Genomic DNA, 17,543 nt, shown 5'->3' with positions numbered 1-17,543 from the left:
GAAATTTCCTCATTTAGCCTTACCTCAAATCCACACCTAAGGAAACTCAGACACGAGGAGTCTCTCAAGGTCCATCCACAGCTGGCGAGGGGCAGAGCTGTGAACCGTGTCCCCCGCACCTCGCTTGGAAATCGGCCCAGCAGTGCTTCCCGAGTCCTCAGCCTCATGACCCCCTGACCTGATAGCTAGAAGGGGCAGAGGCGAGTCAACATTCGGCCTCACTAGAGGAGTGCCTGCTTATTGAGAATTACAGTAACTATTTCCGGGGGGAGGAAATGGTTCTTTGTGTCTCCTGATAAAAGCCGATCCACCTCCCTACACCTCAGGGGACAACATGGGCCCCATGGCGTGGACCAAGGGGAGACGCACATCCCCACGGCTGAGAGGTCCTCTTCCCCCAGCACCTTGGCCCTACTCCCAGCTCTGCTGTTGTTCCAGAGGTCCCACTGGCTGCAGGTCTTACACAAAACTCACACTGGGAATGTTAAAAGGCAACGCTAGAGGCACAAACGGAACCCCCAGGAAGGGCAGACCCATCTGTGCCACCACGATGTCTTCACTGTCGAGGACACATTTCGAATGTGTGCCCCATCCTCGGAATGTCCAGGGTGCCCGTTGTCTGGGAACAGGGTGCTGGCAGTCGGAACTCAGCAGTGGCCCCTGTTTGGTACCGACAGAGCCCGAGCACAAACATCCCCACCAGCGCCTCTCAGGGAGGGAGTGATGGGCTCCAGAAGTCGCCCTGCACTGGGACGTGGGCTCCCAAAGCCAGCTTCTCTGACCTCTGCAGGGCTGCTTCCTCCCTCCCAGTCTCTGTCCACCCGGATGAGCACCATTAAATGGCTCTGTCTCCATTCACAAAAGCTCACCAGATTGGGCAGACTTCGGGAAGGATCATCAACTCTTCCAGGAAAGCAAATTGCCAAAATTTTTTTATCTCATTAGTAGCTAATCAAGCTATACTTTTGGCCAATATTTGATGATAATCTGGTACGCCAGCAGATCTTTGACCAAGGCCTGAGGGACTGTTTCTGTTTATTCTCACAACCCCATGAGGGAAGTACTGTTGAGGCCCATTGTAATGTCTGAACTGTGGCATGGAGCAATTACAAATCTTCCCCAAGATTACAACCAGTGTATGATAGAATGGGAACCAAGTTCTGACGGATGGTGCAGCCCTTCTGAAGAGTCACTATCTAGGTTTCAGGGGTGGCGAGCAGCTGTTTCTCTTGCCAAGCCATTGTTCTAACGGGAGAAACAGGTAAAGCTGAGGACAGGAAGAAGGCTCAAATAACTTGCAGCACAAGTAAGCAGCAGGTGAAAGCACTGGACTGGAAGTGCTGAAGATGGTAAGGATGGACACCAGCCACCTTGAATTTGACCATAACTCAAACCCTATAAGCCTGCTGTAGAGTTCAAGAAATCTGGTCAAGGACCTCAGGCAGGTCAGCCTTGCCGATAAAATGTTCTGGAGCTTTTGTTTCTTTGGCTGGAAATGTGTAGGAAAAAATAGGTGAGCCAAGCTCATTATATAAACTCAGAAAAGCCTGGAGACAGGCTGAGGAGCACAGGATGAGAAAGCTGTGGCATCCAAAGGTCACCGTGAGCCCCATGGCTGCCAGCGCTCCTTGTTCCTGAGACAACACTGAGCTGGGAGGGAAGCTGCCTCTCCTGGGAAGCCTTTCTGCTCACCAGGTGCAATGGGGCCACCTGCCTGGGGCTACCACTGTAGCCCTTGGCACACTGGTTTGTCTCTAAGCGCAGCTGTAGCTGCTTCCACCCTGGGCATCCCAAGGACAGGGAAGGCCTCTCCCCGGTGCCCGGCATTGGGCCAGACCCCTAAGGGCAGCTTCACGCTGTGAGTCGGGGCCTGAGTCCAGATTGCAGAAGGGCAAGACAAAGGCAGGCCCAGCAGGCAGCTGGGCATCCACTGGAGAGCCTGGATACCCTCCAGGCCTGGCAGGACAGCTGTTAAGGCCTGGCTCTGTGGGCAGAGTGTCAGAGCCAATTGCAGCAGCCCCTTCCTCGGTGCCCAGCACTGCGACCTGGCCAAACCCCAGCCTAAGAGAGCTGGGCAGAGCTGCCTGCCAAGGAAGGCTGTTGCCATTTTCAAGCAGGTGCTCTGGCTGTCTAGGAGAAAGGGAAACTTCAGATAGCATGATGGAGAGGGAGGGAAGGAAGAGGATCAGGTGACGGCCTGGGGTGGGAAATGGGCAGATGAACCAGGGAAGTCCAGTTGTTGCCAGGTAAGTTTGGTGGAGGATAAACAAGCAGTTCCACGGGGGAAAGAAAAGCAAGGAAGAGCCCTTGAGATGAGATTCTACAGGAGTTAAGCAGAGGGGGCCATAGTCAGCATGTAGGGGTTGAAACTGAGCAGGACCCAGTGGGGCTCCTGGACATGGAAGCCTTTCTGTCCCCCTTTTCTTGTTTGTAGGGAACAGACTCCAGCCTCCATGCCCTTCCCTGAATTCCAAAGGGCAGATTCAAACAGCTGCTAATCCCGGAAGAAATGGAAGAGAGACACAAGGAGAAACAGTCAAGAAACAGTTGTGCAGTCTTGCAGCAGGGTCCTGGTTCCTTCTCAAGGAAGGGATACACATAACAGTATCTTTGGCTAAGTGTGTTAGTCGCTCAGTCATGTCTGACTCTGTGATCCCATGGACTGTTGCTTGCCAGGCTCCTTTGTCCTTGCAATTCTCCAGGCAAGAATACTGGAATGGGTAGCCATTCCCTTCTCTGGAGGATCTTTTTGACCCAGGGATCGAACCTGGGTCTCCTGCACTGCAGGTGGATCCTTTATTGACTGGGTGACCAGGGAAGCCCACTTTGACTAAAACTCCCACCAAATGAAAGATGTTAGCATTCTTCATTCCAGAGAAGGCCACCTGAGGCCGGATTGAAGGAACCAGAGAAGCTCATCCTGAGATTACCTGGGACCAGATTAAAGGAGTTCAGGCCCTGGACACACCCTGGTCTTAGTCTTATCAGCAATCCTACCCTTGAACCATTACTAGAAAACTCAGCACCAGATCCTTCCAGGTTGGCACACAGTTTTCAAAGAAAGAAGTCTGCTGCGTCTCCCATTGCTTGGCAAAGCAATAAAGCTATTCTTTTCTCAGTTCAGTTCGGTCGCTCAGTTGTGTCTGACTCTTTGTGACCCCCTGGACTGCAGCATTCTTTTCTACGTCACCCAAAATTCTGTCTCCAGATTCAACACTGGTGCACAAGTTTTCGCCATCAGTGTCACAGAATGCTTCTGTGGTGGACACATCTAACATATCTGAAGGCTATCTGGGGTCCACGGGTGGACAGGGGGGAGACTGCCCCAACAAAGACACATAAACAAGATAAATGGGTGGGTGAGTGAGTGTGTGGAGTTGGGATGCAGTGGAACCAAGAAACCAGCAACTGAAGTTTGAAGCTCAAGCCAAAAACTGCCCTTGTGGGAATCCTGCTGCCAGTGGCCAGCTTGGAGGACCAGGAAGCCCTGTCCCATCACAATGCCCCACCCCGGGTGCAGGCCTCCTCAAGGTGACAGGGCTGTAGGAGCAAGGATGCCTCTTGCTCCCAGGGGCCCGGTGCCTTCACATGAGCCCTCAGGCCAGGTTTCAGCAGCTCCTAAGTTGGGCAGCGCTGGGCCCTGAGGGCAGAATGGAGGGGCCAGCCTCCCAGCCTTAGCCCCAAAGATGGTTCTATGCCACCCTCAGGGCAGAACACGCTTCAGATTACAACTCTGGGACACACACTTCTTAAAGGAGCATTTTCCATACAAAACCTAACCTTGCCTTGTGTGAAGCACTGTTAATTATTTTTTAATGCTGGTCTTTCTTTAAAGTGTCTTGTGACCCACTAGTAGTCGTGCCTGCAGTTCACAAACACTGCTCTGTAAAATGATTTGCCCGCCCTACTCCCTTCCCCCCACCAGGAGGTGGGAGCACCAGCTCCACTTCCCTGAAGGAAAACCGAAGCCAAGCCCCCAGGCCTGCCATAGTGAAGGTCATTGCAGCGCTGGGCCTGGAGAGCAGATCACAGGCTTCAGGGGTTGGGGGTGAGGGGCTGGTGGAGTGGGAGGGCGGCTCGGGGGCCTCCAGAGATGAGCCCCAAAGGATCGCAGGAAGGGCAGACGCAGGCTGGGAGTTGCAGAGGGCCGGGTTCAAATCCTGCCTCTGTTATGCTGTGTGATCTTGAATAAGTAATTTAACCTCTGAGTCTGAGACTCCTAATTTGCAACTCGGAGATGAGTAGTCCCTCCCTCGCTGAGTCACTGTAAGGATTCAGTATTGTGACCTTCCCGTCCCCAGCAGAGCTCTGGGGTATTTGAGGAGCAGGCTGAGAAGGGTGGGGGACGGCACAGTGACTGCACGTCCCTGGATTCCCAGGTCCACCTTGGTTTCCAAAATTCGACTGGGGCCTGTGGTTCCTCCACGTGAAAGCGCTCGGGGCACTGCGCGCACCGGGTCCCCACGCTCGCGCCCCGACACCCCTGCCGCCCGGCCTCACCTCGCTCCTCCCGCCATCGGCTCCAGCTCGTCCCCCTGCCAACGCCGGGTGCGGTCTTCCAGGCAGCTCCCCAGGCTGCCCTCCTCCCCTTCTCCCGCCCCCAAAGGTGCGCTCCTGGAGGATAAAGCGGGCGCCAAGCCGAGCGTCCCGGCTGTGCGGGCTGCGGGCGTGTAAAACCCCCAAGATCCCAGTCCCGTCAGACTCCAGCCCTCCCGCGGTCTAAGCGCGCCCCGACTTGCTGGACCTCCCCGAGGGGACAGCGCCCGGGCCCTTCCCTGGCCCCACGGAGGCGAGGACCGGGCGGCGCCGAGACGCGGGAGGCGGGGGCGCTGACCCAGGCAGGCGGCCGGGAGAGCAGCCGGCCTCATCCTCCTGCCGGCGCGACCGGGGCCGCCGAGGGGCGGGGAGGGCAGACCGGACTTGCAGGCAGCGCCGGAGGCTTCCCTCATGGCTCAGGCGGTAAAGAATCTGCCTGCAATGCAGGAGACCCAGGTTTGATTCCTGTGTCGGGAAGATCCCCTGGAGGAGGAAATGGCAACCCACTCCAGTATTCTTGCCTGGAGAATCCCATGGACAGAGGAGCCTGGCGGGCTACAGTCTATGGGGACGCAAGAGTCGGACACGACTGAGCGACTAAACCACCACCACCACCTGGAACAAAGTAGCCTGGAGGGGAAGGCTTGGTGGGCGCCCTCCACAGACCTCGGACCTCAAGCCGGAGACATCCAGCGGCGCTCTGCCCAGGAGACGCGCTCTCGCCCCTCCAGTATCAAGAAAAGGCGACCCTAAAAAAAAAGTCCAAAATTCTCCAAGCCAGACTTCAGCAATAAGTGAACCGTGAACTCCCTGATGTTCAAGCTGGTTTTAGAAAAGGCAGAGGAACCAGAGATCAAATTGCCAACATCCGCTGGATCATGGAAAAAGCAAGAGAGTTCCAGAAAAACATCTCTTTCTGCTTTATTGACTATGCCAAAGCCTTTGACTGTGTGGATCACAATAAACTGTGGAAAATTCTGAGAGATGGGAATACCAGACCACCTAACCTGCCTCTTGAGAAATCTGTATGCAGGACAGGAAGCAACAGTTAGAACTGGACATGGAACAACAGACTGGTTCCAAATAGGAAAAGGAGTACGTCAAGGCTGTATATTGTCACCCTGCTCATTTAACTTATATGCAGAGTACATCATGAGAAACGCTGGACTGGAAGAAACACAAGCTGGAATCAAGATTGCCGGGAGAAATATCAATAACCTCAGATATGCAGATGCCACCACACTTATGGCAGAAAGTGAAGAGGAGCTAAAAAGCCTCTTGATGAAAGTGAAACAGGAGAGTGAAAAAGTTGGCTTAAAGCTCAACATTCAGAAAACTAAGATCAAGGCATCTGGTCCCATCACTTCATGGGGAATAGATGGGGAAACAGTAAAAACAGTGTCAGACTTTATTTTGTTGGGCTCCAAAATCACTGCAGATGGTGACTGCAGCCATGAAATTAAAAGACGCTTACTCCTTGGAAGAAAAGTTATGACCAACCTAGACAGTGTATTCAAAAGCAGAGACATTACTTTGCTGACTAAGGTCCGTCTAGTCGAGGCTATGATTTTTCCAGTAGTCATGTATGGATGTGAGAGTTGGACTGTGAAGAAGGCTGAGTGCCGAAGAATTGATGCGTTTGAACTGTGGTGTTGGAGAAGACTCTTGAGGGTCCCTTGGACTGCAAGGAGATCCAACCAGTCCATTCTGAAGGAGATCAACCCTGGGATTTCTTTGGGAGGAATGATACTAAAGCTGAAACTCCAGTACTTTGGCCACCTCATGCAAAGAGTTGACTCATTGGAAAAGACTCTGATGCTGGGAGGGATTGGGGGCAGGAGGAGAAGGGGACGACCCAGGATGAGATGGCTGGATGGCATCACGGGCTCGATGGACGTGAGTCTGAGTGAACTCTGGGTGTTGGTGATGGACAGGGAGGCCTGGCGTGCTGCGATTCATGGGGTCGCAGAGAGTCGGACACGACTGAGCGACTGAACTGAACTGAAAAAAAAAGTCCAAATCGGCATCGTTCCTCTACAGACCTGCCAGACCAGCTCAACACCCGCGGCTCTGGCTGGGGGCTCCGAGATTGCCATCGGCCAGCTTAGGACAGCTCCTGGCTGTCCTAAGGATATTGACACGCCTGAAGCCAAAGTCGGGGCCATTTTCTGTGCCGTGTAGTCGCAGTGTCAGGGGCCTACCTGTACAGAGAGACGCCTGGACACACAGCTTACACAGCCACCGGAGGGATAGAGGTCAGACTCAGGAGAAATCCATACTTTTGAACATGCTGCTTATTTTCTGCGCCTGAACATCCTTTCCCTTACCTTCCTGGGAGTTCCTCCTATCACAAAACCCTACTGAAGAGCCTTTCCTCCCCTTCTTAAGCAGGCCTCCCCCAGCTAATCTCTGATTGTCAGCCTCTCTACCCCAGGGCGAACCAGGTGCCTCCTCTCTGCACCATCAGGCCAGGTGGTGATGCCTTGAGTCTTCCCCTAGCCTCTGGCCAAGTAAGGTGGAGCCCATCTTTCTCATCTGAGCTTCTGCATGGCCCATGGCCTGGCTCCTAGTTAACACGAGGGCTTCCCTGGTGGTTCAGCTGGTTAAGAATCTGCCTGCAGTTTAGGAGACCGAGTTCAATCCCTGGCTTGGGAAGATCCCCTGGAGAAGAGAATGGCAACCCACTCCAGTATTCTTGCCTGGAGAATTCCATGCACAGAGGAGCCTGGCAAGCTACACTCCATAGGGTCGCAATGAGTCAGACACGCTGAGTGACTAACACTTTCTAAGTAAGAAGGTTCTGATGGCCCTGTGGGAGGGGTGGATGCCATAGGGCTGGACCTAGCTTTCCAGGTCAGCAGTTCCCCAGGCAGAGCAGATGGGGAAGGTCAGACAGGAGGCTGGAGAATCCAAATCACCCTCCTAACCACACAAGTCGGGGCCCAGCATCACTTTACTCCAGGAGGGAGCACCCTCGGCCTCCGTGGAATTACAGTAAAGCAGGTCTACGTTACACACAGCCCACAGCGCCTCCCTCCCTCCTCCTTCCATCCAGCCTTTTTTTGGCATGGGGGACAGGGGGAGGGGGCTGCAGTAGGAAGAGTGGGCCCCCAGTCAGAGTACTAGGTCTGAGCGGCCTGTCATCACTGCTGAACTTGGCTCTCCATCTGTGTGAAGGAAGACAATAGATGGGACATCCCTGGCAGGACTAGTTCAAGGATGAAATAAGATGTGTTAGAAGCCTGACCCCGCACCTGGGATCTAACAGATGCTGCTGCTCAGGGCTCCTTAGAAACCTTCCCCTACTCAGTCCCAGCCCAAGCACCCCACTTCCCAGCTGGGGCTGAAGAGGCATGTTATCCTGGTTATCCTGACCAGATAGAGAAAACAGCGGGCTTTTTCGCCTCTAGAAGCACCTTTCAACATGAAATTTCCTCAAAGTCTTATGAACACAAGGCCACGGGTTGGGGTGCAGGAGATACCAGGGTTTCCCCACTCCTGCAGTTCCTGTTTGGGGGCCATTTCTATGCTGTAGGGGGCCCTGGGCTGGTGTCTGAGTTACCCCAGCACCCTCTTCACACCTGGAAGACCCAAATAGTTGTTCCACTGATCCCGCTGCTCAACCCCATCACCCTGACCCCAGGCCGGCACAGCCTCCCCAGCCTGCAGTGCTGGGGGCTCTGGGAGCTGGGGGCTCTGGGAGCTGGCCTTCTCCTCTAGCCTCCAGGGAAGTAAAGAGGGGTTTTAACTGGCTGCTGCCGCTAAGGCCCCAGGAGAGGAGGACACTCACCCCCCCCCACCCCCACACACACGACTGCCTGACCTCCCCCACAACTGCCTGTCACCTTTCTCTCAGGCCACATGTCTCCTGGGAGAGAATACTCACCACACACACACTCACCACACACACACACACACACACACACAGACGACTGCCTGACCTCCCCCTTCCACTGCCCGTCATCTTTCTCTCAGGCCACATGTCTCCTGGGAAAGAACACTCACCACACACACACTCACCACACACACACTCACCACACACACACACACACACACACATGACTGCCTGACCTCCCCTACAACTGCCTGTCACCTTTCTCTCAGGCCACATGTCTCCTGGGAGAGAATACTCACCACACACACACACACACTCACACATACACACACACTCACCACACACACACTCACCACACACACCACACACACACTCACACACACACACACACGACTGCCTGACCTCCCCCCTCCACTGCCCATCTTTCTCTCAGACCACATGTCTCCTGGGAGAGAATACTTACCACACACACACTCACCACACACACACACTCACCACACACACTCACACACTCACCATACATACACTCACCACACACACACACACACACACACGACTGCCTGACCTCCCCCCTCCACTGCCCATCTTTCTCTCAGACCACATGTCTCCTGGGAAAGAACACTCACCACACACACACTCACCGCCCCCCCCACCACACACACGACTACCTGACCTCCCCCCTCCACTTCCCGCCATCTTTCTCTCAGGCCACAAGTCTCCTTCAGCAACACGCCTGCTAAGAGCTGCAGCCACACACACGGTACCCTGATTCTGCAATGTTTCACCACAGTCTGCCCCCAGCAGCCCAGGGCTGCCCACCCCCGCTGATCCCATCTGAGGACCCTTAGCTCCCATCTGTCTCCTGCTCCTAAATGCACCTTGCCCAGGACTCCTCTTCCAGCCAAAGATTGACCCCTGGAGGCTTCTGCCTCAACCCCAGCATCACCCCAAAGAGGCCTCCCCACCCCCTGCCTCTAGCATGCCAACACAGCCCACTGCCATGCCTGTGCCCTCCTTTCCCTTCCTCCCAAGGCCCCTGCCAGGCTAGTGAAGGTCAAGTGAACATTCAGCCCAAAATTTAGCGACTCAAGAGTGGGAGACATTTCGGCTTTGCTTTTTAATAATTTAAGACTACTTCCAGAAAGTCCCAACACTTTGGACCCTGGAAGCGCCAGGCGGGATGGCCCCTCCCTCTGCTCACATGCCCTGCTATCTCCCTGCCAGCGACCCACCCACAGCTGCCCTCAGGGAGTCTGGGCTGAGAGCTTGTGGCTGGGGACAGCCTGGCACCAGCTGCAGCCTTGTCCGAGGCCCCAGGAGAAGGAAGACAGAGCCCCTCACAGCCAGGCTGCAGCGGCCCCAGTCTCACTCTGGGCGGGAGCAGAGGTCAGGGCTGCTCTGGCCAGTCCCACTGGCCACAGCTGCACTTCCCTAAAGTTGGTCTCAGTTTCATTTTGTTCCTTCAACCTCATATATCATAAAGATTTCCCAGAAATCCGTAATATTCTGACTACCAGATAACATCTCTCAGCTGTTCTCACACCAGACGCATGTTGCCGACTTTTGGTTTGGGATATATGGTAAGGCTGTGACTCCCGGACACTTGGTCCATTTTTGGAAAAAGAGCAAAGGCGTCAGATGGGAGCTGGGAGGAACGAGACTGAAAAAGGCAAGCTCAAGGCCAATATGGCCAGGTACTTTCTTTGGCTCTGGAGTGAGAGGAGCTGGGGGAGCCCCTGACAGTGTGGGGCCTGGGGGTAAGGCGATGCTGCTTAGGGACCAACCAAAGGACCCACCGAATCTCTCTCCTCCTGCTGCCAACAAAGGTGCCAGAAGACGGTGACCCCACCTCAGGCCTGGTCAGGGCGGGAGACCCATTCCCTTCCCTGCTTCTGCATAAATTAACTTCCTTAAACAAAACACACAAATAGGCTCCTTCTCTCTGCAAGGATGGTCAGCCCGACCGAGGCCTGAGGGGTTGCACGCCACTACGTTCATTTTCAGCAGACAAAGCAGCTTTGTGTAGCACATTCCCAGCCACCCCTGGGGGCGGTTCGGGGTTTCCACTGGGCGGGGGGGGTGGTGCTAACAGTGAGGGCCAAGGCACCTCTGCGTCACCGTGGGACAGGCCTCTGCCTCAGCACGCGGATCGACAAGCTCTCCGCGTGGGCCAGGAGCTCCCTCACGTGAGCCAAGCCCAGCCCTGCAACCTTGGCCCCGTTCACCTCCAAGATCTCATCCCCCACCCCCAGCAGCCCTGAGTAGAGCTTGGCTGTGCTCTCGTCAGCCATCTCCTGCACGTAGAACCCTGCAAAGGAAAACAGGAGAGTTAAAGCAGGAAATCCAAATCAAAGACACGAAGCTCTGTGGAATGCTGACCAGGTGGGTGGCATGGTGGGGGGGGGGGGTGCGTGGAGGGGAGGCAAGTGCTTATACAAGGTGCTTCACACATGGACGCACGCACACTCCCTCATTATTCCACTTCACAACCACAACTCGCTTTATAATAGATACAGCAGGCCCGCCTCCACTTCATTTTTCCTTTTTTCTCTTTTAAAATGCCCCTAATACAAATAATGCCTTAAGCTGTTATTACTCATGTATACCTCAGTGTGAATGAGCTAATCTTATCTTTTTCTGGGAGAAGTCTTGATTATAAAATAAGGAAAATGTTGAGACCTATGACATGCCCGGCACTGCTCTAGGTGGGGATTCACAAGTAAGACCCAGCTGCTGCCCTCAAGTCGCTGGGGGTGGATGGTATCATTGGAGCCACAAACAAGAGAAAGTGTTAGTCATTCAGCCATGCCCAGTTCTTTCAACCTCAGGAACTGTGGCCCGCCAGGCTCCTCTATCCAGGGCTGCCATTCCCTTCTCCAGGGGATCTCCCTGACCCAGGGATCGAACCCATGTCTCCTGCCTTGGCAAGCACGTTCTTAACCACTAGCGCCACCTGGGAAGCCCAGGGAGTAGTGAACAGGCTGAAGTCAAATCCAAACCTGGTTTGCCTCACCGGATTGTCTAGGACCTGGCTTCAGTCTTCCTTGGATATGGATCCTTAGAATTCAGAGGCATCTGGGCAAAAGCCCAGGAAACAAATTCTGGTTGGTTGGGTTGGTTGGTTTAGTCGCTAAGTTGTCCAACTCTTGTGACCCCATGGGCTGTAGCCTGCCAAGCTCCTCTGTCCATGGGATTCTCCAGGCAAGAATACTGGAGTGGGTTGCCATTCCCTTCTCCAGGGGATCTTCCAGACCCAGGGATCGAACCCAGGTCTCCTGTATTGCAGGCAGATTCTTTACCAACTGAGCTACGAGGGAAGACCCCGTAGAAATTCTACCCCCTATTTACAGTCATAGTGGCTCGCTTTTCCTTTCTGCGTACACTCTCCCTTCCAGTGCCCCCGAGGGGCCCCAGCTGGCTGGGACCATTTCCTGGGTGTCTGAGGTAGGGTGAACCTCGGAAGGAGCTGCTTCTCCTTCTTTCCACAGTTCAATTTGAGGAACTCATGTCAGCGGAGCAGGCTCTGGGGGCCTCGGGTTGGCTGGGCTGGGCTCCCTGGCCACACAGTGTAGGACAGTCCAGCTGACCGAGCCCCTCTTGCCTCAACTTCTGCGGAAAACCTTTCAAACCCTCCCCTTCAGCTGTCTCTGCCTGAGGGAGCAAGGGAGCACAGGCTCTTCCAGGGAGGACTGGGTGTCCCTCATCCATGGGTGCCCCCCACCCACCAAATCGCCCTAAGTGAGCACAGGTGTGCAGAGCAGGAAGCCTGCAGGCTGGGGAGCCTGTGCGGTGACGGCCCCTGCAGGGTGCCCTGGGACATGCTGGCGCAGCTTGAAGCATCCTCAGTGATCCCCAGCCTGAGCTCAGCTGGTTGATTAGAAACACTTAGCAGCTATCCAGTCCACGCCCGGCTCTCTACTTCCTCTTCTTAAAATCAATGTTCTTAGAAGGGACCCGAAAGAGCATATCCTCTCTAGCTGGAAGCCTTTTAAGACATCTTGGACGCGTGGAAAGTCATCTCTCCAGTCCACCCAGCCTCGTAAGAGCTTCTGGTCCCAACAGAAGTCAAGCTTTTCAAAGCCCACCCTTGAAAACTGGGGTTTGAATGTGCACTGAAATCTCCTCTAAGGCTCCCGAAGGTTTGCAGCTCTTGGGTTTAGCAAAGCCAATCTGTTGACATGTTCCTGCTTCCCGGTCTGAGCTGTGGAACTCGCTCTCAGTGCTTCTTGGCTTAACTGATCCTTTCCCGCAAGGCCGGCTCCCTCCTGGCAAGGCCTGTCTGTCATCTTGGCTGCACAAGGCTTTTCTCGCAGCCCTTGCCCTAGCCTTCCCCTCTTCTTTCTGGGTTCTTTAACTGCTTGCCTGCCGTGTCTGCGTGCTGGCAGCAGGGTGGGGGAAAGGCAGGTAAGGAGGCAGGGGAGGAACCTGCAGAAATGGCTGCTGTGCAGCAGAGCATGCCAGTGGGGAGGGATGAGGAAACCCAAAAGAATGGAGTCGGAGGACCAGACACTGCTGTCACGCCTGCCATGTAGGGGGGACTCCAGGGTACGTTTCACAGTTGGAAGTCATGACACAAATATGACAGAGAGGCTGTTGTAGACATTCATTGTCTGCTGGCAACGGCCTGTGTTCAGGATGTATGATCTCTGTGTTGTTTTCAATGAGAAGCAGAAGGCGAAGCCTGCCGTTCTCATGTGCTTGTACAGGCTTAGATGTGATAGCCAGCAAGGAACACCCACATCATGATGTTTCAGTGAGGAATGCAAACCAGCCCCAACTCACAGCCCCTCTGAGGCCCAGGAGAAGTGACCCTGGGGGGCTGGAGCACAGCCTGAGGCAAGGACGCACCAGTACCAGCCGCATTCCAAGGGTGAGGGCATCTCTGCAGGACAGCCGACAGCCAACCGCAATGGCCAGAGGAGGGTGCCACCTGGGCAGGACAGGGAAGAGCTGGCACCCACCCAGGCAAGGGGTGCCCGCAGAGTAGGCCAAGGCAGAGCCCAAGAAGCTCCTGGTCACTGGAGACCCCTGCCCATCAGCAGTCCGTGATGGGTGATTGGGGAGGGAGTCCCACTGCCAGCAAAGAGGCCTAAAGGGACTTGTGGGAAGGATGGGGGCACAGGAGAATGCCTGGTTGGGCGTGAGCTCACACTGGCAGCTGGCACAGATCGTGTCTGGGCCCCCTCCCCCCGCCACCCGCCCTCTGTCTGGAGTTCTACTCCCCAAATACACATTCTTTTTCTGAAGAGGGAAGGAATACAAGTGCCAGGTACTTTCCTATATACCCCACTGAAATGACTTTTCCAGGCAGGGTTTCGTTAGTTTGATGTTACAGGTTGAATGAGTGAGTGTGTGAGTGAGTGAAGTCGCTCAGTCATGTCCGACTCTTTGTGACCCCGTGGACTGTAGCCCACCAGGCTCCTCCGTCCGTGGGATTCTCCAAGCAAGAGTACTGGGGTGGGTTCCCATTTCCTTCTCCAGGGGATCTTCCCAACCCAGGTTACAGGTTAGGTGTTCTTTATTTACATATGGGCTTCCCAGGTGGCACTAGTGGTAAAGAACCTGCTTGCCAATGCAGGAGACATAAGAGACGTGGGTTCGATCCCTGGGTCGGGAAACAGCCACTGAGGAGGAAACAGCAACTCACTCCAGTATTCTTGCCTGGAGAATCCCAGGGACAGAGAAGCCCTGTAGGCTATAGCCCATGGGGTCGCAAAGAGTCAGACAAGACTAGAGCAACTTAGCAGCAGCATTTACTTATTTATTGGATCGCATTGCCTGGCGTGTGGGATCTTAGTTCCCCAACCAGGGATTGAACCTATAACCCCTATAGGGGAAGCACAGAGTCTTAACAGTTGGACCACCAGGGAAGTCCCTCATTTTACAAATTAGAGACTAGAGGCTCAGAGAGGGTAAGTAACCTGCTCAAGGTCACACAGACAGCAGAGGTGCTGGAGTACAAACCATGCTCTGTCGTCTAACTACGCCTGCATGCTGCCCCTCTGGCAGGGCCTGACCGAAGGGTAGAGGAAGCTGGAGGAAAGGGCAGAGTGGCTAACAGCCTGTGGAATGCTTTACGATGGTCAACACATGCTCACATTCACCATCTCCCTGCGAGGACAGACGGGTACCCTCCTGAGGGCCAGAGTGGGGAGACTCTTGTCCTCTCTTCCTCTCACACTCAAGTAAAACCTACCAGCAAATAGTCAAAACTACCTTCAAATCAGCCAGAACCTGGCCACTTCTTACCACCTCCACAGCCGTGCCAGTCTAAGCCGCTGCCACTATGTCTATCCCAGACTATTGAAATAACCTTAAAACTGGGCTCCTTGGCTCCCCTTGCATCCCACTAGAGTCTATTCTCAACACAGCAGCCAGGGACCCTGGTAAAAGCATTAAATCAGAGCATGTCAGTCCCGGCTCCAAGCCCCTGGTAACTCCTGTCTCATTTCAACGAAGATGTCCCCTTCTGAGCTCAGCTCGGTCTCTCTCCCACATTTCGAGGCTCAGCTGTCCCCCAACCTCCCTAGCCTCAGCTTAGTCTCTCCCCCTCACCCGCTTCTGTCCAGCTTGACCTCCTTGTAGTTCCTCCCACTGGCCAAGCTCATTTCCAGCCCTGAGGGCCCTGCATGGACTGTTCCCTCTGCTTGGAACTCACTGCCCCAGACATCACATGGGGCCACCCTCACTTCATGCCAGTGTCTGTCTGCTCAGGGGTCTCTTCTCAGAAAAGCTGCCCCATCAGGACTCCCAACTCACTGCCCTTGGGCCTTATCCTGATATATATATATATATATATGCATATATATATATATATATATGCAGATAGTCTAACTCCCTCATGAGAATGTATACTCCTGAGGACAAGGATTTCATCTGTTCCATTTACTGCTCTGTCCCCAGTATCTACAACACCTAGGAGATGCTCAACGTATATTGTTGAAAGATAAATGATGGAACATACGCAAGAACTCACTTCGGTCTGCAACCCCAGCAGCAGTAGTGTTCTGCCACCTAAATGGCTTTGACTCAGGAGATCAAAGCACAGAAGGGCTAAACCCACCACGGCACAATCCATCCAGGGCAGCTTTGAGTGTGTCTGTGTCTGCCTTTCTGTTTTTCCTCCTCTCTCTCCTCTCCTTCCCACTCCTGCATGTCTGTCTGCCTTCCCTACTCATCTCAGCTGAGAAATACCTCTCAAGGTCCCTTGCCCTGTGATGGATCCCTAGTGGCTCAGCTGGTAAAGAACCCTCCTGCAATGCGGGAGACCTGGGTTCCATCCCTGGGTTGGGAAGATCCCCTGGAGAAGGAAATGGCCTCCCACTCCAGTATTCTGGCCCGGAGAATTCCATGGACTGTATAGTCCATGAGGTTGCAAAGAGTCAGACACAACTGAACGATCTTCACTTCTGCCTTGTGGTGGATCCTAGCCGACAGACCTTGGGTAAAGGCAAGTCATTTTTTCCCCGAAACATTTCATGCGGCAGGGCTGAGAACTAGGCAGGATGCAGAAGGACGTCCAGAGACCCTCCCTGATCCTGCCACTGCTGAATCGGGACCTAGCAGGCCGCCCGGCCAGGGGCCTGGAGCCAGGATCCATGTGAACATCCCAGGCAGGAGCCTGCCCTGAGGGAGGGGCCTGGGTGCACAGACAGGCAGGCACGGTCCACGTGCGCGGACACACTCCGCAGCTAGAGGAAGGGAACCACACCAACCACATCAAAGAGGTCCGGAGAGCCAGCCAAGACAAACAACCTCCCTCTGACTCTCCCGTGAAAAGATGGGAGTCGGGATTCTGATTTCAAGATGGACGGAGGGACAGTGGAGCAAGCCTGCCATCTCCACCGCCTCGAGGGGAGAATTCCAGTCTCTTCACTGAGAGGCTGAGTCTGGAGCTCTTGCTCGGTGAAAACCCGAAAACAGATACGGCCACGGCCAGAAGGCACTGCTGCGGCCTGCTGATGCCCCGGGGCCGTGGAGCCAGAACAGGGCGCGGGGGCCTACCTGAGTCCCTGCGTCCATTCCCGGAGGCCACGTTGAAGCCGAAAGTGCCCTCCGAGGGGCGCTGTAGCTGCAGCTGGCTCGTGCCGTCGGGGAACACCTCCACCAGGCGGCCCACGGCGCGCGCCGGGCCGGGGGCACTCACGTCCTCCACGCTGAGGGCGCGCCGGGCTGGCGCCTTGCCCGGCCTGTAAGGGGCGAGAGGCGAGGGAGGGCGAAGGGGGCGGGCACTGGGGCCTCCAGGCCTAGAGGAGGCCTCCAGCCAGGGCCAGGCCTCAGGGGTGCCCACAGCTGTGTGAGGTTCCACAGAGCCCCCTCCCCCAGTGGTTTTTAATCATTTTAATTGGAGAGATCTCTCTGAGAATGTGACGAAGTTTTTAATTTTACACAAAAAATTGCAGGAATTAATGGACCCCCTGAAGTCCCTCCGTGGAGCCCCTGGTAAGAGCAGCTAGCCTAGCGGGTCTCATCAGAGAGGGCAGTTTCTCTAGGCAGGCCTGGTCAAGGGGCAAGGACCTCTTTGGGGACCCTGTCTCTGGGTCTTTAATCAAATCTTCAGCTGGACCAAGGAAGCTTTCTGAACATTCAGATTTCAGGATGTCATTAGATAGTAAAGGGATGGAGGAATCAAACCTTCCAGCTCTACAGAAGCCCCAACCCCTGTCCAGTTGCTCAGGGCAAGGGCACTGAGGTGTGCCCTTCTAAGACCCCTGAGGTACCTGAGGCACAGGTAGCTGGCCCCGGTTTCTCTTTTAAAGGGACCCTCCCGGGGCCATGCTGCTAAGGCAGGAAGGAGTCAGGTGTATAGCTCCACCGCCCATGCTCTGGGTCTCCCCTCCAAAACACTTGCCCACTCTCACCTGTCAGCTGCACTGTGATCCCCTGGCTCCCCCACCAGGTAGAGGTTGGACCGGTCCGCCTTGCCACTCAGCAGAGAATGGAGGTTCTGAAAGGAGGTGGCTTTCCGATGTTGGCGAGAGGGTGACACCTGGTGGGCAAGACCCAATATTGCAGGTAAGAAAAGCCATCTGATGGGATGGGGGAGCCTGGTGGGCTGCCATCTATGGGGTCGCACAGAGTCAGACACGACTGAAGCGACTTAGCAGCAGTAGCAGCAGCAAGGAGTTGACAGGGATTCCCTCATTAAGAAGCTGCCTGCAATACAGGAGAC

General features: G+C 54.8%; 1 protein-coding gene across 3 annotated transcripts in view; it reads right to left on the bottom strand.

Moving 5' to 3' along the window:
- Window positions 1-9,469: 9,469 nt before the first annotated feature.
- The window catches only part of KIAA1614 (KIAA1614 ortholog), a 49,072-nt gene continuing 40,998 nt past the window's right edge, over window positions 9,470-17,543 (bottom strand). For all 3 annotated transcript variants that reach the window (XM_060396673.1, XM_042229150.2, XM_042229153.2), the window contains exons 8-9: window positions 17,233-17,360; window positions 9,470-16,560 (exon numbers count right to left, since the gene is read on the bottom strand). In XM_060396673.1, coding sequence (XP_060252656.1) covers window positions 16,173-16,560; window positions 17,233-17,360 — 516 coding nt within the window. In that variant the 3' untranslated portion in view covers window positions 9,470-16,172. The remainder of the gene's footprint in view (window positions 16,561-17,232; window positions 17,361-17,543) is intronic.

This window comes from Ovis aries, chromosome 12 (assembly GCF_016772045.2).
Source record: "Ovis aries strain OAR_USU_Benz2616 breed Rambouillet chromosome 12, ARS-UI_Ramb_v3.0, whole genome shotgun sequence".
Lineage (NCBI taxonomy): Eukaryota > Metazoa > Chordata > Mammalia > Artiodactyla > Bovidae > Ovis > Ovis aries.
The sequence above is the reverse complement of the archived record's forward strand: the minus strand, read 5'-3'. Positions and strand labels throughout refer to the sequence as shown.